At 35.7% G+C, this 27,581-nt stretch overlaps 2 protein-coding genes across 3 annotated transcripts in view; one reads left to right on the top strand and one right to left on the bottom strand.

The window, feature by feature from the left end:
* The first annotated feature begins 170 nt into the window (after positions 1–170).
* Positions 171–27,130, top strand: LOC137400320 (stress-induced-phosphoprotein 1-like). The gene is made up of 9 exons (XM_068086649.1): positions 171–303; positions 13,251–13,377; positions 13,693–13,795; positions 15,417–15,537; positions 17,828–17,924; positions 18,083–18,244; positions 18,614–18,717; positions 25,657–25,814; positions 26,900–27,130. Exons 1-9 carry the CDS (start codon positions 292–294, stop codon positions 26,970–26,972), a joined length of 957 nt encoding a protein of 318 aa, XP_067942750.1. The 5' UTR covers positions 171–291; the 3' UTR covers positions 26,973–27,130.
* The window catches only part of LOC137400319 (uncharacterized), a 43,674-nt gene continuing 43,197 nt past the window's right edge, over positions 27,105–27,581 (bottom strand). For both annotated transcript variants that reach the window (XM_068086646.1, XM_068086648.1), the window contains exon 15: positions 27,105–27,410. In XM_068086646.1, coding sequence (XP_067942747.1) covers positions 27,266–27,410 — 145 coding nt within the window. In that variant the 3' untranslated portion in view covers positions 27,105–27,265. The remainder of the gene's footprint in view (positions 27,411–27,581) is intronic.

Below are 27,581 nucleotides of genomic sequence, written 5' to 3'. Positions count from 1 at the left end.
CAGAACTAGTGAAACAAAGAGCTACTCGGCAATTTCTGCAAGCATTTTTGTTTACCCAAATAATATATGGTCGCATACGCTTACTTACGTATAACGTAACCTTTCTTACGACTCATAGCCTTGTTTTCACTTATTTTATCGGAAACTGGTATACTAATGCAAATCAGTAAGTTCTCTTGTGTAGAGGTCTCAATAGTCGACGTACCATGTTTTACGAATATTCCAGAAGTAGCTCGCGCACCTTTTTGTTAGTGCAGAAGTGAACCTCGTGTATTACGAAAGCCGCCAACAATGGCTGAGCAGGTATGTGTAATATACATAGATTTGTTTACATAATGCGTTTTTGTTTTAATTACATTCATTTATACGATTCATACAAAATAACAAATAGTTTGTATGAATCGAATAAATGCAAAAACAGCATTGCGGAGTAGGTGTCCCCCATCAAATATTATAACGCTTGACCTAATAACTATTATTTTCTGTGATGTTTCCGGTATATTAAATTATATTTATGTCTATATTGAATAAATGATGCTGCCAGCTGCAAAGGAGGATATATATGCAGGCTGCTAGTACAAGATTCGTTGCATGGACATGAAGTAGAATTAGCAATCCAAAAAATGTAAGTGTACTTGTTGACACCTTGCTATAAGATTATTTTTAACATCTGCATGTTTGAATTACATAAGTTTGCCAACATAATTTTAGCAAACAATCTGTTTATGCTTTTAAAATCTTTCTTAGACTTGTTCATGGGTCATTGCAGTGCAACCACCCTGTTGGTTGCATATTGTTGAAAGTAGCATTTTATAGAGGATAACTCCCAAGTTTATGGATAGACATAGGATTACATAACGGTTTATCATGTACCCCATTCAATGATATGTTTTTTAATATTCAGTAATTTAATATTTAACATTCTTCTGAAGTAATCATAGGACGTAAATTTGATATATTCTACATCCTATAAATGAAATGATAGAATGTAAACGCAAACGGGTTTACGATAGTGTGAACAATGTTATCAAAGACGGTGTTTAATAGTATTGGGTAGCTTGTGATTACTGCTGACATAGCTATACAGTGTGAAATAGCCTTAAAACCGAATCAGGGCCTAACTTACAATTTCAATTACAAACTTGAAGCATTGCAGCTATACACTTATAAACTAGTCATACAATATATAATTTACTGCATTGAAAGCAGTTCATCATTTCTTCTTGGCTCATTCCCTTTGCATGTTGTCAATACAACTACTGTTGATGGTATCCGATGGCCAGCTATGCACACTCAAAAAGGAAGGTTATCTAAAGTGAAATGGACAATATAGCTCGATTACAGTTTTACTCATCAAGGCATACATGATGAGTACACAGTTAGTTTTGAAAATTACTACAAGTATTTGAAGAAAATATTTTGGAGACGATCCACCACCACCAAGCTCTTGCATGCCTTTGTAGTACCTTCCCAACAGTTTCATGTATACTCTCAACATTGATTTTTATTTTGAAATACGAGGGCCATTCAAGAAATAAGATGAATTTATTTATAAAAAATAGAGTTCTATTATAAGTAAAAGCCTATTTTTAAGGTTTATATATCATCCCTAATAATGACCCACATTTTTTCTTTAAAATTATCTAGTCTTGTAATTCTTTTTTGAGGTTTTCCCAAATTACCCTTCAAGCACATGCTCAAATCAGATTTTTGGTGTTTGAAGCCTGTAAACCCAGTGAGATTTACAGGAGAGTCGAGTATACTGTTTTAGTCACAAAACAATGTCTACAACTGGGCAAAATTGTTTAGCGTAGGCAGAACAAGTATGGATGATGAAGAGAGATGAGGTAGACCTGTTGATGTAGCAAGCTTTACCATAATGAAAGCTGTTAATGAGCTTGTTTAATCTGAGAGAAGGGAAACAATGGAAGATGTTGCAAATAAATTTGGTATCTCAGTTGGTACAGCCCACAAAATTGTTCACAAGTATCTGACTTGCTCTAAAGTCAGCTATGACTGGGTTCTTAAACGACTGATCCAAGAGCACAGACAGATCAAGGTTGAGTTGTGTCAACAGAACCTTGAAAGTTGAACCATGAACCATGAAAGAGAAGGTGATGAGTTCTTTCGGATTGTCACTTGTGACGAGACTTTAATTTGGTACTATGAACCAGAATTCAAGGCAAGTCAAAACAGCAAAATCTCCTGTCAAGAAAATTCAAGTTGCAAGGGCTTACCCTTAATATCATGTTTATTGTTTTTGGGACACGTAATGGCCTATCACGATTTCCTTTCACAAATAGACACCACTGTCAACAACACCTACTGTAAATTTATAACACGAGTAAATGATGTCAAAATAAATGTCGAGGTTTACATGCAGCTGGGGTCATTTTTCACCAAGACAATGCTAGGCCCCTGTTCAACCAGGGTTGGCAAAAATTTCGATATTTTTAAAAATATATCACTGATATATATCATGATATTTATTGATATTTATGATACTTTTAGAACAAATGATATTTTTGAAAAAATTTTGAAGCTGGGTTGAACTTGTATTTTGTTTACATTGTGATTGATGTATTTTATAGGTTGTATGGTACCAGCCAGCAATTTTTAATAGTAAACTACCAAACACTTGATTTAGTAGAGCAGGAGGGCATCAAAAAGCTGTCAAAAAAGTGATTTATTCCTTTTGGAGGTGGGCTATGTGATAAGAGTGGCATCTAGATCAGAATTTTGAGCTGATTTTATATATCTGGCTTTTACACCTCTTAGATTGTTCATTTTTGAGCAATTTAATTAATATATTATTTTAGTTAAATAAATGTCTGTAATGTTCCATGTGCTTCTACCAACAATGTAATAATGAAAATGGCATATAAATACTAAATAATTAGCAATAACCTAAGTTGGAATCAATTCTGATAACATTAAAATATTTATTTTTCAAATATTATAATATTAGAATTGTATTATATAATATTATGTATTCCCAGTTTGGGTGATATTGTGGCAGCTTTACAGTTTGTCCTTGGTATTCCGCAACTCATATATCATTACAGATCTGCAAAACAAAATGAAAAGTATTTTTAAAGACTCAGACCATGTATATATAACATTTTATTATACATATATTCATCATTAATGCTTATTATGTTGAACCGTTTACTTTATTATGCAAGTGAAATCGCAATTAGTCAGTTTTTCATACGGTGTGACACATATGTATTGTAATCAAAAATGAAGTGCTCTTTTGGTTACAATACCACTCGAATACTAACCTAATTCACAGTCATCTGAGCCTTCTGCATCACTACTTTCAGCTCCATCCTCTTTATTTCTATTGCTACAGCAGCTGCTTCTGCACATGTCCGTACACTTGAGATCTGTATTGTGGCACCCAGTTTTGCATCGACAAAACATGTCCACAAGCACGTCAGGAGGTGCTGGTTGTTGCGTTATCCATCTAGCTTTACGCTCTCCATCTTCCATAAACCATCCATGTTTCTGGGGGATGGGGCATTGATGATGATTTGCTTGGCTCTTCTCCATATTGCGGCCTGATAGGCAGCCTTAGATATATGGAGATTTAACTTATCTAGTGTGGGTGGTAGGTTTGGTTGTGATGTGCGAGACGGTGAGCAAAAGATCTTCTACCCTGCTTCATTGATGGAATTTGTCTCTTCACCATATAATCTGCATATGAATGTCTCAATAGATTATCTTATTGCACCATCAATTTCAAAATCTGCTCCCAAAGATTTCAGTGTGTTACAGAATTCAAGATCGTTTTTTAGCAGCTTGAAGAAAATTATTTTCCCATTGGAATAGAATGCCCTTACACTGTCGCATCCACTTAGAGCATGGAGCCCGAGCAGTGCTTTGCATCGTTCGGGTGTGAGGACCGTAGACAGACTGCCTGTTTACATATCTCAACTGCTTCTTACCACAGCAGTAAATGAGTTTTTGTGATGGCAGCTCATCCACTAGAGATAGACAGCTTAGGAAAACATCTGTGTCCTGGCACTTGACTAGAACTTTTGAGCTGGGTTTGTCTTCTATTATCTTTGCGATATGTGATAACATGCGCGTATCTGCTTCCTCGTGGTCTGGTGTCAAACTATCTATTTGGCTTACAGCGATTGATCCATCAAGGTCATAGCTGATCATGTGGCATTCTTGAGAAAAAGCTGTTACAAGATCTAGTTTCTGCTTCACAGTTGACTTCCTCCATGTATCCTTAAAAGTTTCACTAGGGCAGTCTTGTTTGAGCTATCTGCTAAAAATTCAGACCCTTTTGGCACTGATTATTTTGGACTAAACACAGCAACCTTCTGCCTTCCTTTCACACTTCTACGACCTCTCTCACCTCCTTTAATGCTGATATCAGGGTATGTGTCACAAACAAAATCCACACGACATGTGTGATATACGTTTGCAATACTAACTATCCGTTGCAAAAGCTGACTTGCAACCATGCCAAAAGTTGGAGGAGCTTTCAGGGTCTGAATTTCAGCTATAGCATCAACCACAACAGCGTCAATGACTGGTAGCTGATCTTGGTTAACATAGATTGATGGTTGATCATCAACATCTTCCTCAACAGCAGCCATCAGAGCCGACTTGGCAGTCTTCAATATAGAGCCATCAGAGTTAGCCAGGGACCAGCTGATGTTGCCAAGAGAGAATGATAACACTTTTCTCAAATCCAAGTTACGCTGTTGGCTGATCACTAACCAATTCTCAAACAGTCTGTGCGAACACTCTAGGACTTTTTCTTTTGATCTTTTCTTAGCTGATTGTAATGTGGGGAAGGTTTTGAGCTTGTTTGACTTGATGGATGCATTGAAATCAATATCTTGGGTGCTTAACCTCTTCTGGACAAATTCTGAAAGCTGTTTCTCTCCTATCACATTTGCCATTTCAAGATCCTGCTTCACTTCAATGAAGGCTTTTGCAACACTGGTAATATGTACTAGCTTAGTGGTTTGAAACGCAAACAGGTTTATTCTTGCTGTTATGAGTCTTTCATGACTTCCCTCATTTCTTCATCAACCTTCCATGCCTTTTCACGCATCTCATAACTTGCGGCATCCGAATCACCAAGCACTAGCATCTTCATGTCTGTATGTACAGCTGTTCGTTCTGGGTGAGATAGAGTCCCGCATTGAGAGGCCGATGATTTCTGGTAAACCATATGATTCCATCGTGAGACTTAGTCTCTTTTAACTGTTTGCTCAAAAGATTGATCACAAGCGATAGAGCTGAATGGACAGTCATGTCGTGATTGATAAGTAAAACACCTCTTCTTCATAAGAGCCTCATACACCTTGCTACGCTATACTTTCAGATTAGTCATCTCTGCATAGTACAGCATGCCATATCTAGCGTAGTTTGTGTGGTCATATGCAAAAAACCAAGGAAGGATCATACATGTAATTTATCTATAAATTCATGTCCAAATTGTAGTGTATAACACGTCATGTAAACTGCAAAGAGTTAGTTTTGCTGCTCACAAAATGTGCAGACAAAAATGAAAATGTTTTCGTTTTCTCCCACCAAAGTACCATCATCTTGGAGTAATCATTATGAATTTGTAAAGTTATAAATATCTAATCTCACCTCTTCTGCTGTATCACATTCTTTCTGTCTCTTCTCATGTCTTTTCTCAGCTCTTTCCATAACGAGTTTGTTACACTACCTTTTATAACAGGCATAATGACAACAAGTCTGAACTCTCATCAAAGTTCTCAATGCTTAGCACTTTTTGAGCAGTTTCACATTGAATGCTCTCTTCTAATATCAACCATCTGTTTGAATACTGTATGGCTGTCTCATATTGAAGTTTAGTCACTCTGACTAGGGTTTCATTCACAGACTAATCAAGACAGTGAAACAAGCGGTTTTGCTGCATCCTTGTCATGGGTTAAGGAATGCTGAGAATTGACTCACTTAATCTCAAATAATAGCATTTATTAATTTTTGAGATTATAAAATAGTTTTCTTTGTCTGATATGTAAGGTTTTCCCAGCAAACTTGGAGTTGTTCCCTCCCATTTCGAAAATGCTCTCTAGCTCAGAAATGTGCAAACACATAGGTGTAGAAACATTATAATTGAATTCAGCATAAATCTCTGACTATAAAACATCTTAGTTTGAGTAGCCCACCCTCCGAAGGAAAAGGCTGAAAGATAAGTTTATGTTCCTGCTCTACTAATTTATTGTAGGCCTAATATAATAATATTTATAAATATGAAAATGTTCGTCAAACATTGAATTGGAAATAATGACATGAACACAAAGTGCAAACAAAGTAGTACAAATAGTAAATTCACAATATAATAGTCCAAGCATGTTCTAATGTCCTACTTTTGTCTAGTTTGGGTATTTGTAAACAAACACCAGCTTGCCAGCCTTCACCACGCTGAGACAATTTCTCAACTTGCTGTGAACCAGTCCACACGATGAAAACACACACTCAACACTAGCAGTCAGAGTTACATCTCAGTGAGTCAGTGTAATGTGCTTACAATTCTGTTTCTGGGTGTCAGATTGTTCAATTCAAAATCATGGATTAGGAAGTTCAAAGGGTTTTCAGCAGGCTGGTTTTCCAATAAGGCAATAAAATATAAGTTTAACATTAATGAGATTATCAGGTTAATGAGATAGCACTGGGATGAAGGAATACAATTTAGATCTGAAAACTCTTCTCAACTTAAACACTAATTAGTTGGTCTAGCCAATGTCACCTCTTTGGTCTGGCTGTCTTTGTTTGTCCGTGTTGGTTAATCCTAATAGGCCCCTATGCAAGTACATGTATTTGATGATTTTAGGTGTTATTTAGCATTTTTAGACTGTTTGCAATAGTTTTAAGGTGAAAACGGAATGATAAAAATGGATATTTTTCAAAAGTATTGATTTTTTGACCCAAAAATATCATATCTATCGGCGATGTATATCGATAATATATATCAAGCGATATGTATCAAACCAACCCTGTGTTCAACAGCCAAACCAATAGAAACAATCTGCAAGTGTCATTGGACATTGCTACTATTGTCTACATTCTCGATCTTGCTCAAGAATCATAATAACTCAATCGGCCCCGACATGCCATAAATCCTAAGCTATTTAGTAGCAAAATTTGGATGTTAGACATCGCCATCAAAAAGCAGCTGTAACTCGCCTCGAACTTGTCATGAAGCCTTAAATAAATACGCATCGAAAAGCTGAGAGAGCTTCTTTCAAGCTGGTATATTTTGTTTGCAGTTAACAAGGAAATTTTATAATTTGAGTTGCTAATTTTTTCAATATTTTAAATTTGAATGAATTTTTATAAGTATATCTAGTAATGATGTATACAAGAGATGAGTTACGGGGCTCAGTTCCACACAAACCCACTTTAGATTACAGTATTTGGTTTATCAAATGGTAGTGTGTCATGGCATGCAGATTATGTCACAAATGAAATAATTGTGCCATTTGTAATGGAACTTGTTTTACAAAGCAAGTCACTTTATTTGTTGAATGGCTCTCGTATTTGTGGCAAGTAGCAATAAAACCCTTTGTTGGTGGTTATTTTATAATTAGTTAATTTACTACATATCATTTTGATGTGTCTATTTGGTTTATTGCAGCTTTATATATAGGGGAGACCGGGGTAGGTTGAGCGCTGTTTTGACAAAGTCTCATAAGTTCTCACCCAATAGATCAAACGACTTCAAAATTGGGGAAAAGATGCAGAGTATATGTGACTAACTATCACTAAAGTCGTTGATGTTAAGAATCAACTGATACCACACCATGATGGAAAAAGTGGGCCGAATAAAACGGGGCAGGTTGATCACACATGGGGTGGGTTGAGCATTGGTGCGGGGCAGGTTGATCATACATGGGGCAGGTTGAGCTAAACTTGAATTTGAGCGTTTTTGAAACACTCACAACCAAATTTATGTTTTTGGTGCATTTTAGTGAGTGTTAGTCATATAACTGCACATTTTCATGAGAATACACAATAACATAAAAAAGTTAGCAGCCAATTAAGCCAGGGCTATTCACTCAGTAACGAAAAAAACTGAATGTAAAATAATTGAACTAAAAAGTCACCAAGAAGTACCTTCCCTGTGATTTTCAGAAAAGTGAAGAATTAGCAGAACTAAACTTTCTTCTACAGTATGTAACAAGTAGAATTTCCAACTGACAAAAGCACTTATGCAACATCTATGTAATTATTGGTAAAAGTGAACGTAAAACATCGAGATGCAAGAGAGTTGAAAACTTTCATTGTTGGTTAATGAATGAGTACTCCTGTTCTTTACATGCTAGTAAGCAGATAAATTAAAACTGTACTGCATGTCCGTGCAATAACTATGTGTAAGAAAAAAATGACTGCCATTTATGGATAGTTTAGTCGGCATCAACATCCTCAGGGAATTTCTCAAAATGATTACCTACAATTGGTTCTGGGAGAACTCTCATAACTTCAGAGCCAATAACCCAATCTTCTGTTGTAAAATTTTTACTGGCGATTACTTTTTTCAGGAAGGTTACGAACCGATCTCCATCCTTTTCTATCATAGCCATTACCGATAAATACTTCTTATATTGGTTTCGAGTTTTACTGTTTTACCTTGACCAATACATAGTCACTAACTCTTACATTGAAATTTGGGATAACATCAGCCTCCTCCTCATCTGTTAGTTAGGACACTCTATTTCTGGTTATTATCTGATGACTCAGGATCTTTGATTTCTTGCTTCTCTTCCCTTTATTTTTTCCGGCTTAGCAACTGGCTGGTCAAGCCCCTTGTGCTGCCTCGGCCTCTAGCTGTAGCTTCATTTGGGTGTCAGTCAGTAAGGGTGTTCGACCTCTGATACGCTTCCATTATTTGAGGGGCCCAGCTTTGGGTGCTGGAAATAGATCCGAGGGAGAAACATATTTATCGCTCTGGTCTTCACCGGTCGATGTCTCTATACCCACAGAGGGGTAGCCTGGACTTCTGAAGTAGATGTTGAGATTAAAATTCAAAAAATTAGATGTTGAGGCGACATTACAAATACGATTCGACAGGCGTATCATATTTGTAACATCTACCTGATCCCACGACCAAACGAGCAGGAGCGAAGTTTGAGAGTTTTTATGATAAATGCATGTGCACACAACTTACAAAAATTATTCATCAACAAAGTCGCAAACCCTTGTCTCGAAATCTCATCAACAAATTTAACCATCGTTTTGTAGAGTCGTTAAAGTATAATAACGATACAAAACACATGTAAGCCTATTTAAATATGTTACCAAGTCTTTGTAAATTGTCGACAGTCTCTTAAAACTTACCCATCTGAACGGATTATACACAAATAGACAGATTTATTTGGCTGAAAATCGTTATTAAAACCTGCTAAGCCTTACTTTTACCAAGGTTAAGACCGGAAATTGAAACGCCGAGTGGAAGAGAATAGAACGATTAAGTCGTGCGCATTTCACAAAAAAATAACGTGCACATTTCACCAGTCTATAGCATTGTCGAATTGCTGAAGGTTTCTGTAATTAACGTAGGAGTACTGAAATCGTTTCATTTTTGCCGATTTCAAAGTAACTGACATTTTAGACACTTTTGAGTACTTTGGTATTCTAACTGATGTCCAACGCAGTGTAAGTAAAGGAAATGACAATGATGTTTTTCTAACGATTCTCATGAGATTATTACAATATTTAATTATAAGTTTGGATGACTACACAGAACAATGACTACGTAGTACAGATTTTCTAAAAATCTATATAAATATCACAACTTATTGATATTGCTAGCTATGATGTTTTGAAATGTAAACAAATTGTGCACTGTTTTTATATTATTACTATATTAATAATATTGGTTATTATAATAATATCAGTGCATTTTACTTCTAATATTGGCCAATATTGCATTTCTCCTATTGCAGGGGGCGAGATATAAACATATAATCTTTTCCTTTCATTATTGCTATTTGTTGTATATAATAACACCCACACCCAGTACATTACAGCTACCATTGCAGTTATCCTATTGCACTGCAGTGTCATTTGACTGCTAATATTGCATTTCTCAACCATCAGTACCCTTTCTTTTTTCAAATATCTCTTTGGTCGTGGGCTGTATGACAGTGGAATTTCTAGTGTTATATATGCATTATCCGGCTCAGGTCTGTCCATGATTTCTGCAGCTACGAAATCAGGCTCCTTAAAGATACCAGAATTTAAAAGGTCTATTCCTGTGGTTTGAAACCCTGACAGAATATTACAAGAGGTCATGGCGTTTATGGCAGCATCCTTGATGAACTCACTAACAATAAAATCCGTATGGTCTGGCCATGGTTATTGCGCATCCAATCATCAGCTGCTTGGTTATAGTATGTTTTGAGCGGTCTATATATCGAAACGTCTAGGTGTTGGAGTCGATGGCTTGTAAGGGGTGGTATTGTGAGCATTACTATCCCATTCTCTTTAGCCTTTCAGATCCCCTGAATGCTAACATGAAATGAGTGATTATCGAGAATCAAGAGAATTGACATAATGACCAAGTGCATAATTCATGATAGAGTTAGATTAACACACAGGTAGAGAAGAGACTAAGCAAATGAGTATCACCATAACATGTGAAGAGTCACTAACATATGATTGCCTAACAAAAGGACAAGCAACGCTAACAAACAGTTGTGTGAAAAAAAGGTTCAAAACTGGACATCAATAATTAAGGGAGAAGGCTGTTTCTAAATGCTCGACCACCGACTGTGAACTATAAGATAACAAAAAAGTCTTATAACAACAATTAATTTATCTTATTTCAGTTAATATGGCCTCCAGTGTTACTGAAAACAGATTTTTTTTGTGCCTAATTCATGGGTTTTATCATAGGACCCCTATATGGTGGTTAAATTGTCTTGATACAATCATCTTTTGCATGCAGATATACATGGCTAGTAGAGCAGTTATCTTTATGACCATATCAGTCTATCATGGGCTACCTGATGGTAACATTATAATTGTTCATGAAAAATAAAATACCACAGGGCAGGTTGATCACTGCTCAACCTGTCCTAAAATGCAAATGATCAACCTGCCCCAGCGTGCCATTTGTAAAATTTTCATAATTTACAAAACCTGCATTGAAACTAGGTATGCACTATTTTGGCATGGTAAAACATGTATCTTGCTAAAATAAATTGTAGCATATGAATGTTCAACAATGAATATTGTGTCCAGTATTGGATACCCAGTCAGTATCAAATTTGAGATCAAAAGGTGTAAAAACAGAAAAAATGCTCTAATTTTTTTGCATCATGTCTTCATCTGCTGAGTTGACCTTCACCTTTTCCTTAAAGGTTGTCCACTATACTGATAAGATAATTGTTGAGATAAACATACCTGCTGCAAGAAATCCAATGATCAACCCGCCCCAATGATCAACCTACCCCGGTCTCCCCTACTCAATATCTGAGTGATGTCTTTTATTGGTTCTCACCAACCAGTAATAAGTTGACATCATAACTTGGACTGTATACATTTAAGGTGTATGAACATATGATGCAGAACGTACATCCAGCTCAAATGATTTGTTTGAAACTGGGAATACAAATTAACACAAAGATACAAAATATCAAAAATAGTAAATATGCATATAAAACAAAAAATATAAATCCAATTGTTTGTTGCACAATGTCTACACATTTTTTGTGCACTTGGTGTTTCCTTTTTATGCCTGTTTCCTTGATGATATGTACTCATTAAGTAAGCTAGATCTGCTAAAGTAAAAAATCTTGCAAAGCGTCAATTTCATGTTGAAATCTGACTCGTGTATTTGCTATAAAAAATTTCATGACTGTAAATATTGGTAAATTCATTAGAAATGGTTTAAGGTTTTACATAGGTGCATGATGCAACATCAGTTTTGGAATGCAGTATCTGCACATTCAGGCAACTGTCTTTGCTACCAAATAAATATTGTAGTTACTGCGAGTGACTCATAATTGCAAGATAAACCATCCTTGTAACAAATAAAAGGGGGTTTCCATGCTTATATCATTACTGTTACTTAGGATTTGTTTGGACAATTATTTTGTGATGGTCGAAGAATAATGAATGTCAGTCTTTAATTTTGCATGAATGTGACCTAGTTGTTTGGTCAACATGGCTACCAAAAAATAGGAGTGAGCAAGCAACAGGCTACACATCTTGTCTAACTGAGGACCTCTTTCTTAAAGGTTGACTTGCAATAAAATTCACATTACAGTTATTTGGTATCAAAAGATTCACCATGTCTTACTCTGTTGTGTTGTAGGTGCCAAATATGTGGAAATGTGATTACAAGCTCTTAAAAGCTCAAAAACGAAAAGCCGCCGTAAATTGGAATCTCTTTATTTCTCTGACGTAGCCGTGAAATTTATTTATTGTCTTGTCATGTTATGTTCTCACGTGAATTGAAAGGCCAATAAAAAGCTCAATATAAAACTTATCGTAGCACTAGTTTATGACAAACACTTTGGGTTTTACTGAAGACCCCGTATCAAATATAGATGCTCGCTACTTTACAGTTTTGTTTCTTCCTGGTCTAATCTGCAAGTCGTAATCTGTTCATGTGACCCAATACTTCACAAATAATTTTTGCAGCACTTTTCGATTGTCACAGGTGACCAACATGCTCATCATGTTTAGCAGAGGATGATATGCAATCGTTCAAGCTAAGATTAAAAAATCAAACGAATTTTTACGGTAAGTTATAAGATATCACTGCTAAAAGTGACAGCATTAAAATGACGATAAAATAGGCGCGTAAAAACAATAGACATGGTTTTATTGAATGCGTGAAGTATATTTGTGAAATATTTCGACGAATAAGGTTGCATGAAAGTGTAAACAGAAACCATCTAACACAGCTACGTCACATTTGAGCCGTTTTGGAAAGAGAATCCCAACTACGACGGTCTCGTGTGGCTGCGATTAACTGTTCGTTTTTAAGAGCTTGTAATCACATTCTCACATATTTGGCACCTACAACACAACAGAGTAAGACATCGTGGATCTTTTCATATCAAATAACTAATGTGAATTTTGTTGCAAGTCAACCTTTAAGCCTGTCCACCCTTGAGTGGGTTTATAACCAGGCATCTAAATTGCCATTAGCATGTCTGAGAACCTAGTGGACTGCCAGCTGTCTTGTTTATCCTCAAAAAAGTAATTAGGGTAAGCGAGCATGTCGTGTTTTGCAGGCAAAAGCGGAAAAAGAGAAAGGAAATGCAGCGTACAAAGCAAAACGATTTGACGAAGCAATCAGTCACTATGACAAAGCAATAGAGCTCGAACCAGATAACATTGTATATTACACCAACAAAGCAGGTGAGCGGTGCATTCAGATGTGTCTTTGTGTGCCCATACAATGATGCTTTCATCCCTTATGTAGGTACCCAACCTCAATTGCTTAGAGCTACACCAGCTTTTGTATTGTTCAGTAGTACTAAGCTACTCTAATTAATGATGTTCTGTAGGGAGTTCTTTCTAGAGGCTTGCCGAATGATGTTAGTTATGATAAAAAAGTTTAATGTTTTAAATAAATTGCCTTCTTGGTTTACCTGGATAGATGTTTACAAAATGTCATCTCAGGGTAGGTGGACCATTTCCAGCCAGCTTGCGAATAGATGCTTTCGTTTGTAGCTGTATACTTCGAACAAACTCATTATGACCTCTGCATTGAAACATGTGGAAAAGCTGTCGAGGTGGGAAGAGCGAATCGAGCGGACTTCAAGCTGATAGCCAAGTATGTATTAGTATATCTTTTCGTTTGTTTGCTTCGGTATTCCCAAACAGTTAAATCTTCATCATTTTTAACAAAGCATCAGTTCTCATTGACACTCTGGCTGTTGGAATATTAAAGTAGCTACTCGGGTGCAAAGGCTAATACTGATATCAGAGTTGACTGACTCCCTCTTTACATAAACTCATTCATCGCCATTCTCATCTCATTAATGACGAAAGTTAGTGTAAAATAAGTGATTTAAACTAATACTTAGTCAATATATAAAATTTCGTAAATTCTCTGGGAAAAGCACACAGCCATTTTGCATTCATCATATGGGTCATAATCTCAGAAAGCATGATTAAGTCGGGTGTGTGAAATTTGGAATCATCTACGCTAGCAGGAGAAAATTCCCACAGCTATTTTGCAAAAAAATAATGATTCTAGCTTAATTACAGCAGATTTTATGGTCAATAAACTGAATGCACATTCACCATTAGTGCGAAATCATAGTTATGAGAAAACTGGTGTTAAAGTTTGAGAAACGAAAACCAATGCACAATTTTCTTTACATTTCAAAATGTCATAGCAACCAATATCAAGAAGTTGTGATATTTATCTAGATTTCTGTATTTATATACAAAAAATAATGCTGAATTTAAAAATCCAAACAGATTTTAGCTGGCTGTCATTGAAATATCTGTATATCTATCAGAAAATGTATTACTTATTCCTAATTTTGCAGATATTAAAAACAGCTTGGCAGTATCGCGATTTTGGGCACAGCTGTAGTATCTCCAACAAAATCTTTAGAAAAATAATAACAGTAACATATTGCACACTATAAGACACTATATACTCCGATCTTGTAAACTCGAATAATTATTCTTATAATTAAATTTTATAAAATTTATCGAATACTTATTCTTATAATTAAATATTATAAGAATCGTTATGAAAATATCATCGTCATTCCCTTTACTTTCACCGCTTTCGCCATCAGCTGGAATACCACAGCACTCATTACAAGTGTCCAAAATGTCAGAGTTCTCTTTAAAATCGGCAAAAAAGAATCGATTACTTTTATCGGATGCCATTTTACAGTACTTCTTGTTTAGCATAGCAACGGTTTTAAGGGGTTTTTCCGAGGGTTGGAGACATCTATTGGCTAAACTGACTTCAGATTAAACTGACTAGATTCGGAAAGATCACTCTTTGATTGGTCCTGATGTACGTGTTGCAAAAATCGTTACCAATATTATAAATGCCGTTAGTGCAGCTTCAAAGTCTGATAACTCAACTTCATGATTTGCGACTTAACCATGGTTTCTGAGATCGCGACCCATATAGTTGTTTGTATATATTATTATATCTAACGAGATGTACTAGGCATCGCATTCATGGTTTCAGCACTTTATTAATAGTGCGTCTTTGCCAAAATTTATTTTGTGGATATTCCTATATCATAAATGAATAATGCTTGTAATATAGTGGGCAAGTCGGAAATTGAGCAAATGGCTCTGCTATAGATGTCTATTACAGTTGTGTGTACATGTATTCAACATGTTGTGATCAAGGTGAACACTGTTCACATTTCAAGCATATTTTTATACTTTCTTATTCATTTCTTTTACCAATGCAGAGCTCTCGCGAGAGCAGGCTTTGCCTATCTGAAACAAGATGACCTCGACAATGCCCTCCTTTACTATAATAAATCCTTGTCTGAGTGTAGAGACCCAGCAGTGGTGAAGAAAGCCCAAGAGGTTGGTAGCATCGTCATATAGTGCGCCTTTTTCCTGTATTGTTCTCTTTCAGTTTTTCTGCAATGTAACTACTGCAGTTCTCCCAATTTTTCTGTCTTAATAATTTGAAGTTGGTAGCCATATCTTGTGCCTCATAGATGTTGCTGTTATCTACCTAAATTTAACAGACCATGAGGCATAAGTCAATCAGTTGAAGTTACATTCGCTAGATACTGAGAACGTTACAGATGATTTTATTTTAAACCTCCAAAATATAAGCCCTTGGTGTTTCTGGGTATGTCAAGAGAATGGAGAGTATCTTCTGATCCTAACACCTAACTGGTTATGCTTATTTGGAATTGAAAACATTTTTTCACTTGTAGTAAGGTAATTAACCCTGCAGTGCCTCATGTGACAGCTGTAACAAAAGTTTACAAAAAATATGATCACGACCATCGCGATCACTCTAGCTACACAATGATTTTACATCTGATTGGTTCAGATAAAGAGTCATGTGGCCTAGGGCCTTTTTTGTTTAGTTCCCTCCAAGCATTGAAGTAACTTACTAACCATACTAGAAATATCTGGGAAGTATAATAGGTATTGAAGTGAAACATTGAAGGCCTTGAAGGTATTGAAGTGAAACATTGAATATCCTACATAATTGTCAGTCTGTGTACTGCAGGATTAACACTTCTTAACGGGTACAACATTTAACAACTCTGGTACAGCAGCTGTCTACATTAGCATAGCTTTATTTTGGCTTATCCCTTAAAGGTTGACTTGCAACAAAATTCACATTACAGTTATTTAGTATTACAAGATTCACCATGTCTTACTCTGTTGTGTTGTAGGTGCAAAATATGTGGGAATGTGATTACAAGCTTTTAAAAGCTAAAAAACGAACAGTTAATCGCAGCCACACGAGACCGCCGTAGATTGGATTCTCTTTTCAAAATGGCTCAAATGTGATGTAGTTGTGGGAGATGGTTTCTGTTTACACTTTCATGCAACCTTATTCGTTGAAATATTTTCACGAATATACTTCACGCATTCAATAAAACCATGTCTATTGTTCTCACGCGTCTATTTTATCGTCATTGTAATGCTGTCACTTTTAGCACTGGTATCTTTTAGCTTATCATAAAAATTTGTTTAATTTTTTAACCTTAGCTCGAAGGAGTGCATATCATTGTCTGATAATCATGACGAGCCTGTTGGTCACCTGTGATAATCGAAAAGTGCTGCAAAAATTATTTTCGAAGTATCGGGTCACATGATCAGGTTACGACTTGACGATTAGATCAAGCCGAAACAAAACTGTAAATTAGCGAGCATCTATATTCGATACGGGTCTTCGGTAAAACCCAAAGTGTTTGTCATAAACTAGTGCTACGATAAGTTTATATTGAGCTTTTTATTGGCTTTTCGACGCACGTGAGAACATTACATGACAAGACAATAACCAAACTGTAATGACAACATCAGAGAAATAAACAGATTCCAATCTACAGCAGCTTTTCGTTTTTGAGCATTTAAGAGCCTGTAATCATATTTCCACATACTTTGCACCTACAACACAGCAGAGTAAGAGATGGTGAATATTTTGATACCAAATAACAGTAATGTGAATTTTGTTGCAAGTCAACCTTTAAATTATGCTTTATTAGCATAGTTTATATTTTGCCATACTATTTATAGTATTCACTTTTATCATAGTCTAGCTCCAAGATATGTCACAAAGGATTTATTTTCGTTGCAAAAAAGAGCATTTTGTCCAATTGCAAATCTACATCATATTTCTGCATATATTATTCCAACGAATGATCTTTCCAAATCTTTGCATTTTACTCTGCCTATGCTAAATGTTTATTTTACTTCAATTCAAGGTTTCAAGATTTTTCATGGTTTGTGTCCTTGTTTTTTAAGTGACAGTTACAGGTTCTCAACTCATTTCAACTTACGTGATATGAACAAATCGCATACAACCGCTAACAATCATTTTGAAAACATCATTGCCAGCTGCTTCAACAATCTTTCACCTAATATCCGTTCTCTTAGCAGTGGAAGGCATTTTAAACACTATTTGCCAAACTATTCATTCGATTCTAATTGCTAACTGTTGCCCTTTTCTCACTATTGCTGTATGGCCTATTTTGAAAAACATTTTGATTTTTGAAATGAAATTATTGCCGAATAAAGTACTATATATACATGTATATCCCAATGGGTGTCCCATATAGTGTCCCATATAGTGTCATATAGTGTCATATAGTGTCATATAGTGTCATATAGTGTCAATCTGTAACAGCTGCAGAAAATGATAAAAGAAAAAGAAGAACGAGCATATGAGAATCCAGAAATGGCACTTGAAGAAAAACAAAAAGGAAACAAGCTCTTCACTGAAGGTAAGACAGCAGTGGATGTGCCTTTGAGGGTTGCCATCCTTTTAGTGAGCCACATCCAAGATGTAAGCTAGATGTTTAGATATTTGCCCTATTATATTATCTTAACCTGTTCCATGTCTTTTTCTAGAGTTTTACTCATCTACCATGTGTTTTGATAGGAAATTTTCCAGCTGCCGTTGCTGCTTACACCGAGTCAATAAAAAGAAATCGAAGGGATGCTAAGGTTTTCTCCAACCGATCAGCCTGCTATGCCAAGTTGATGGCGTTCCCTCTCGCACTCACAGATGCTGAGGAGTGCATAAAATTAGACCCAACATTTGGTAGGCGCACTCATTGCTGAAGTTTACTTGATTCTAATAAACTCTTTCTGGCATTGATTAGCCGGAAGTTTTATAAACTTTCGTTCAATCAGTTTGCGTTTCCAACAATATTGATAGTTTGCTGGCTACAAAACTGTCAGCAAACTTGCTATAGTTATGCCCGATTTAGAGCAAGATGCATGTAATTTAATAGCGAGAAACTTGCTTGCAGTATTTAAAGTGTTATCATTGGCAGTCTTTCAATTTTTCTCCATTTTGTAATTCACCAATCTTGTGTTTATACAGCTGAAACTTTTAGTGCTCTCATGCTATTGCTTAAGTCTTCGATTATTGCTTATGGAATATATCTTTAACATTTCCTTGTCACAGTCAAAGGTTATCTGAGGAAGGCAACTTGTCATATAGCATTGAAAGAGAACAGCAAAGCTGAGCTTGCGTACCAAAAAGCTTTGGAGCTGGACCCCAAGTGTCAGGTAGGCTTTGTGATATGTGTTCATTGTATCATCGCTATCTATCATCATCATTGGTATGTGTGCTTTTTGAGACATCTTTCACCTTATAAGAAAGCATTTTTATGTTGAATCATCTGTCATGCTGCATCAAGCTTCAACAGTTCTGCGCAATCTGCCATGATGAACACTTCTGCATAATTCACTTCCACTTCACTGCTAATCTACTTTAGAAAATCTAAGCATTTCCCTTGGTTCAATTATTCACATATTGTCTTACTTGCACATTTTATCGAAACTTCAATTCTTCTGTTCAGTGATGTAAGTAGCAATAGTTTTTGCCTGCATCAGTTATGTGTTATGCAATGCCTTGCCAACTTTCAAAGATTAATTCTTCGTTGTGTCATTTAGCAAGTGGAATGATGCATTATTGCTAATATGATTTTTCTAAATGAATAGGTCTTACCTAAGTTCGTGGGGTGCATGGAAGAGATAATAGTCGAAGGCGTTACCTTATTGTACTATATGAGCATGTGTTGTAGTTGCTTGACACTTACAATATATATTAATTTAATATTCGATGTATCATATATCCGGGCATACATGCCGATTTTATAATGCAAAAATTGGTTACAAAGCTTAATGATCCGGCTTATATGTGTTTAACTTTGAAAGCAAATGAAATGAGATTATGTTAACTTAATTTTTATAACTAAAACTCAAGCTTTTATTTACTCAACTTTAGTAATAAAATTATAACAACAATAAAGGTTACTCTTTAAATTTTTGGTAGCGAAAGAGTTACTCTTCATTCATTCATTCTTTCATTACCAAATAAATTTCTATAAAGAGAAATATTAAGCAAACCAAATATTTGACATTTGCACATTGCACAAGTTGTCATAACATTTGACCATATTTAATTAGCATAAAATTTTATCATCTGATGCTATAAAAGGGTCACAAATATGTTGCAGAGTCAGTTCGGACACTATTTTCTCCTCTTCATACTATCGTACTACATACATCTATACATACTACATACTATCGTCATCCTACGTGTACTACTTCGTACAAGTTAAGCATATTCTGAGTCAGACGAGTTACCACTATTACTATAGCTTACGGCATTATCATTACTGTTGCAAATAGATACTCGCTGTCACTATTGTCCAATAGATAATCATGAAAAGTCTAGTGATGTACAATTTGTGAAACCTATATAGCTGTAATGCGTCTGATCATCACGAAGAACAAATAGCTATGAAGATGTGCTTTTGAAAGGCGAAACTGAGAGGCCAAAGTGAGATGCAAACATGTTTTCTATCGGCTCTACGCAAACAAATAATTGTTTCCTTTCGATTAAGCTGAGGTACCTTAGGCTAGTTAAACAACTACTCGCCGATCAGAAATGTTTTGGACTAAGTCTGCAAAAGTCACTACATTTACACAACCTTTTGTTTTGATAGATTCGTACAGCGTGTCACAATTTGAAGGGTTGGCTTATATGCCAGTTTTTATAAATTACCTGATTTCATGGTTGTTTTTATAGGGTTTGCGTATATGTAAGATAATCTTACATGTGAGGATCTACCGTAATTTTAATCAAAACTCAATCCATTACCTGCTGATTATATAGAGTGATTAATTGTAAATAGCTTATAAAGTTAACCAGAGCCATTGTTAAAGAATAGAGAAAGCATAATATTATTATGCTTTATTATTTATCTTGAGGTGTTGACTGATGTTCTAAAAAAAGAATCAAGGAGATTGACCCACTAGAAGCTGAGATATAGCCAGCCAAACACATGTCTACCAAAAAAACATAAGTGTTTGAAATCGACTTGTGTGCCATTGGTCAATTAAGCCAACTAATGCGCTCTCCTATAACAATCACGGCGTTTTAATTGATTTAATCCCTGAAAGTATAGAACAATCAAATTGGGCCTAACAATCATTGCTCTGAGAATTCCGAACCAATCCCTCTGACGTGTAGATTAGTTTTAGCATAAAATAATTACACGCATCTATTATTTCGCAACATTTCACTATCTTGCTAGTTCAGCTCAGTTTTGTTGTTCTCCTACTTAGCTTCCCTATTCAGACTCATCTTTAGCGTTGTTCCGATTTTTTTAACTATAGCTAATAAATGGAATCAATTAAATCAATCTCGGTTATCATTTGGAATTTTCTACAAATTATATTAGTTACATCATTTATTCTATACGCAGTTATATTATTATTTTGTATAATATGCATTATGATTATTATATTAATCATAAAAAATAATCATAGATAATAGATCAACAGAAAAATCAAATCAAAAGTTATCGTTTTCTTTTCTTACAGCAAGAGCAGCACGGTCAAGTTATTCTTTTTAAGATTATGGCTGTAGTGAACTTACAGTCTGTTAATAGTGACGATAATCATGAAAAGCAACTGAATGCTGCAGTAGATACACAGTAGAAAACTGATGAATGAACAAAAAGTCACATTCCCATTTCTTATTCTAAACAAACTGCAAATCGCGGATGTCGCATATAGACTATACACGCGCCGTTCGTTGAACAGAGGATCTTCGGAGCATATCCGTGGAGATCGAGTTAAATTTTGAAGCACAATAGTCAAAATCTGCTCTTCTGTTTTGAAAAATCATGGCGAGGGGTTGCGGGCAAATGCCTTTACCACACAATGTTTGCTTGATTCTCCTGAGAAACCAGAGCTAGTCTGTAAATTATTTTCTATCGCGAGAAGCGTTTCACATCTCGTAGCCAAAACAATCATTATACGTAACGGCGGTAAGGGTGCGCAACTCCGGCACATGATCATTAAGTCGTTTTCATACGTCACAGTTCTCGGGATTTTCGAAAAGTTTTCCTCTGATTCTTTATTAGGTAGACCTGTGTTTGGCTGGCTATATCTCAGCTTCTAGTGGGTCAATCTCCTTGATTCTTTTTTAGAACATCAGTCAACACCTCAAGATAACTAATGAAGCATAATAATAATATGCTTTCTCTATTCTTTAATTGATCGTGACATCTAAATTCTTTACATACATACATACATACACATCAAGTGTCATATTAGGTCAACAACCACTTAGCCCAATGTTTTTAAGTGACAGTTGTGAAAGTACACTTTGTGTAAAAGTACACCTTGTGTAAATGTACACCTTGCGTAAATGCGCACCTTGCATAAAAGTACACCTTGTGTAAAAGTAAACCTTGCGTAAAAGTACATATAGCATAAAAGCAGGGTTGGTTTGATATATATCGCTTGATATATATCATCAATATATATATATCGCCGATAGATAGGATATTTTCGGGTCAAAAAAATCGATATTTTTGAAAAATATTCATTTTATCATTCCGTTTTCACCTTACAACTATTGCTAACAGTCTAAAAATGCTAAATAACACCTAAAATCATCAAACACTTGCATAGGGGCCTATTAGGCTTACCCAACACGGACAAACAAAGACAGCCAGACCAAAGAGGTGATATTGGCTAGACCAATGTCACCTCTTTGAAGTTCATGAAGTTTCCATCATTTTTGCGACAAGATAAGGAGGATAAAGCATAACCTTTAATTGAAATTACACAAAAATATTATTGACACAAGTTGAAATGTTATCTGCTGCTGGCAATCTATATATTTCTCAAAGTATGTCATCGGTGGATCTGTCAGTCTGCATTCCGGTTATAGCTATTAAAATCTTGGTATAAAGAATCCGTTCCGAATAAGACTTGATCTCTGATCTTCCTGTTCACCAGTCCGGCAACATACCAACTAGGCCACATAGATTGATTTGTACAGTAGCTGATATGTGTCGTTATATAGGAGCAAATACCCTTTGGCTTTGCGTACTAGCAGGGTGATTGCATAACGTGAGTCGTGAGTCGAATAGCTCTCATTAGTAAGCTTACTAAAATTTTCTATTGGCAATGTGCCAGCTAATAGCAAGTGGCAGGCAACTCTCATTACTTCTAAGCTGATTTTTAATGCACGGGCAACGCCGGGAAGCACAGCTATCTATGTATAAATATCAAAGTTTGTCATTGTCTGTCATTCCTTGTCTGTTCAACTATAGCTATTAAAATCTAGGAATGAAAAATTCGCATCGTGCTAGATTTGAACTCACGAAGATTGCAACTGAAAGTTTGTAAACATGCGCATCCAACCATAAGGCTATGCCATTTTAACCATTCCATCTCTCTTGCCATATAATGTATACCCTTTTCCCAATTGCACACACTAAATTACATGTTAATTAATACTGTGCGCCTATGGGTTACGATGACCCCCTGTGATAAGATTTTTTCGCCTCAATTTATGAAACACGATGCTATGTCGTCCTTGCCATACTAGATCAAATTTGTTTTCCGTCATACGATATCATAGGGTTGAAAAACCCACGTATTTTATGAAAAAAAACAGGTTATTTTTGTTTAAACCGGTTTTTATGGTCTAAACTGGTTCTTATGGCTTTTATAATTTTACCAAGGTTTTTGCAATTTTAAGTCTAGTTAATATCACTTACTATAGCTGCATGATTGAGTATTGAACATACATATGTGGAATCACTGTTAAAGATTGTACTGTGGGAGTTGTTATGGGAAAAAAGAGAGAAAACATGAAAATTTTAGAATGAGTCTTAAATCAAACATGATCAATGAAATACAGAGCAGAAATCCTATCACATAAAGTGAATATTTTACATACAGCTCTATGTATAAGTAGGAACTTTAATCCCAGTGATTAGTCGTGTGGTAGTGTAGAGCAGAGCATAATGCAGATGCATTGCTAGTGTTTGGAGCAGTGGCAGATGACTCAACTTCTATCACCTGAATATTAGCATCACTGTCTAAATTGGTGTTTTCAGCTTGACATTTTGCTACGTGAGCTTTAAGCCTATCTGCGTGACCTCGCATTACGACAGCACACCTATTACGTTTTGCCTTAAAACCTTTGCCTTTTGCAGTTCAAGTGAAAAACTGCCAAATTGGATCCTGTTTGCGAGGCATGTTGGAAATCTGAGGCACAACTTTAACTTTTCAAAACACAAAAAACTTGATAAACTGAATTCTAATAATCCAACTACTTTGGCTTGTGCCCAATAAATGAAATATTAGTTTGCAAACTTAAAGCTTTTGCCCAAAAGGATTTTATAGTTTTGATTTCTAATTGTACGTAATCCTTTCTCACTGGCCAGACTTGAGAAAGTATTCATTCATTATTAGAGACGATGATTGGATTAGTATGTTTCACATGGTTTTTATATTTCATCAGTAAAAAGATCATCATATCACTTGATAAAACTAATTGAAAATGAAATTCACTAATTCATTGTTGTGCTAGGATTTCATGTAGTTTCAACTTGAGCTCTGCCATCAATTTAGTACTGTGTCCTAAATAAACTTCCACAGCTGATAATTACATATAATTGCATTTCCACCGCACATGAACTGCTAGGAGCTTAAAATATTGTTTTTCACAAAAAAATAATGAAAAAAACCATAAAAACCGGTTTTTTCGAGCTGGTTTAAACCGAGCCAACCCTGTGATATCAACAAAAATTTCTCTGGAAATTAAAATTTGGCGGTTGGAGTACTGATTACGATGAAATAACAAAAATATTGATATGCTATTTGCCGAAATACCTCCGACAACGCTTGAAAGAGATATACGTGATCTCAGTTTAGCGTTCCTTGTTATAGTAAAAATGGATTCGCAAACAGAAAAGTGATAAAATGTTAGTTAAAGGTTTGAAGTTTAGTAAAATATTTATTCAAGTTAGATTCAGTGTTATGTTACACATCTGTCTCGAAGGTAAGAATCCTTCACGGGACATAATACACGTAGTACAGTGTAATGTTACATTTTCTTGTCGATCATAGCCACTAAATGCACTGAAGTGACTGTAGGTAACTATAGTTGTTACTAAGGTTAACATATTGTTTTGTTACTAATTTTTAATATGTCTAGTTCGCATATAAAATTCTGATGACTTTACCAGGAGGTGTTTGTATTTGATTACTATGGGTTTCTATACCACTCTACGATATTTTCGCCTGATGATGCCAACACTGAATCGAATTAAAATCATATAAATGTACAACAAATAATTTTTCATTATAATCGTAGCAAAACAGACCATGTTTAGCCATTGCTAACGATCGATTTTACATTTCCGTTCAAACACATTTACAGTTTTATTTTTCCTCTTAATTTATTTTGACAAAGCATTTCTTTTGTGATATGAAATTTTAAAGTTACAGTTGTTTGAAAACCTTCAGATGTTTTTATTGTTTTATACGTGATTATAAGGGATTTATAGTTAAGTCCTTTTTATTATACAGCCACCATTATCAGGATACAATCAAGCAAGGGAAGAAGAAATAGAATTGTGGGTAAAATATAAGTTGAATAATAATAAAGACGAGCAGACAACTCTAAAACATAATCCAACATTATCTAAACTACTATGATAATAATATTTGAACAGTTTTATTTTTCTCTTAATTCATTTGAGCTGCACAAAAAAAATACTTTTCTCGTTATATGTGGTTTAAAAGTTAGAACGGTACATGTTGTATATATCTTAAATAAAAATAAATTTTCTGTCCAGTCTTTTTGTTACCCGAGCTTTCAGCTAGGGCAATAATATATGTGTTTTAACTTGAGATTAATTAGTTGTTTCCGCTGGGCACTAGCCATTTTGGATATGCTTCTTCAAGATGGGCTTACATTTCTTTTCGATGCTATAAATGAATGCCATTTTGCGGCTACATAGTTCAGGTGCAGGCAGATGTGCCTGTGAACTCAAATCAAGTGAGTTGGCAATAGTGTCCGCAACTATCAGCAATTTATTGGGAATTCTATGAGCATGTACATAAGTTAAGGCAGGCATTGTTAGCACTGCACTTTTGTTTTGTAACATCGTTTTACTTGCTTGCCAGGAAGCACTTGATGGCTACAGGAAGTGTGCCACCTCTGAGACGGCTGAGGAAGTACGCAATAGAGCGATGAATGATCCTGAGGTCCAAGCGATTCTCGGTGATCCCGCTATGCGACTCATTTTGGAACAAATGCAAAAGGATCCTAAAGCTTTGAAAGAGTGAGTCTAGTTATATTTACTTATTTCCCTACTAGCCATGTTTTTCTTTTCTTATGGTAAGAAAATTCGGTGTAGACTTTAGCTTTCTGGTGCAAAAGCATGTTAGCGGTATTTTCAATCGATATTTGTTACATCTATTCTTTTCATGGTGCTTTCGGATTCTCTATCCATACGGGGTATGTGATTGGGTATATGCATGGCTTTCACTTTCGATCACCCACCCCTCACAATTTTGGTAGTTTTTTGTCTTGATTAGGGTACAGGATCTTTCGGGGCATAAGGCGCTCTTGAAAGCCTAAAATTTTGTAGAAAAAATTATTGTGTGCCCTTCGCTATGGTGTACCCTGTGTGTGTACTGAGTTCCAAAATCTGTTGTATGCTTTTGGTAAATGTAAGGTCAAATATATTGAAAATGGATTAGCTCAGGATAAACTGTGACCCGATATCTTTATATTTTAATGGTTTTAGGGTGCAATAACCGGAAGCTTGCCACATAACGTCCGTTTTCTGTATGCTAAGTTTCTACTGGATTTTTAACAGTCAGTCTTCAGTTACATTCTAACCCAATGCTTCCTATACACCCCATTTTATGATAGATATATTCTCAACATCTCATCATGCATACCCCCTCTATGGTGTTTTTTGTCATCTGAAAGCGCCTTTTAACATATCTTTATTTTATTAAAACATATAAGCATGTCATTCATGTCTACAGCCGGGTTGATGCCGTAGTGGTTATCAGATGATGAGTCTTTAGGTGGTTCCTACAGCTATATTTCTACTCTACTTCCACCATCTTCCTGATTGTAATGAACATGTTACGGTCTGAGTGATCTAGTGCTCTGAGTGGCGAAGGCTTGTCTCAAGGAACCAGACGTAATTTCCGTACAAACATGGCCAAGTGATGGCTTATTGTCTCCAACCAGATTCGTTTTTAGAATTTTTGTTTTGCGATTATAAATTGCGCCAAATATATTTTGAGAGGTAGCCAGGCAATATTCATGTCATCGCCAGTCCATGCTCCTTAGCATGGCCGTTTTAGTGAATCATGTATGTCCTAACAAATGTATTGCTCATCTTTGCAGGCATTTACAAAACCCAGCAGTAGCTGGGAAAATTCAGAAGTTGCTGGAATCTGGCCTAATTGCTATCCGCTGATCACACCACACCACCTGGAGTATGTCAGGACATTCTTTTAATGCTTCCTTGTCGATTGCACAGCTTAACCTTTGGACCACTAGTCACCACATTTTTCCAAGTATCATTCACAATAGACATGCATACGCAATATATATGACAGTAACACTACTGTGAATTATGATTATTATTATTATTATCGTTGTTGCAATAAAATTAAGAAAAAATTAGTGTCTGTACATTGAATACAAATAGTTCAGATTGGAAGTTTGTTTACCCCAAAGAGCAAATGAGTCAGCTTAGCATTACAAATGTTACAATTCATCTCTCCGATCTATTTTTAAGAGTTCAACTTCAAATACAAGGGTGGACCCTCCGGGAATCTTCTCTCCAGCTCCTCGGTCACCATAACCTAGTTCTGGGGGTATTACGAGTTTTCTTTTTTCGCCTTCACACATCCTGCAATGAAAAATGGCAAGTGATAACTTGAGTATAGCATTTGAGTAGGTGAGGGAGTGGAAGTGATGCCCCGCCTCACCTCACCCCACTACTTGTGCCTACACTTACAAGAACATGAGCAATGATCATATCAATCTGAAATACCTGAACTTTAGTGATGTGATTAGTACA

This window comes from Watersipora subatra, chromosome 7 (assembly GCF_963576615.1).
Source record: "Watersipora subatra chromosome 7, tzWatSuba1.1, whole genome shotgun sequence".
Classification (NCBI taxonomy): Eukaryota; Metazoa; Bryozoa; class Gymnolaemata; order Cheilostomatida; family Watersiporidae; genus Watersipora; species Watersipora subatra.
Note: the sequence above shows the minus strand (reverse complement) of the source record. Positions and strands in the feature narration are given on the sequence as shown.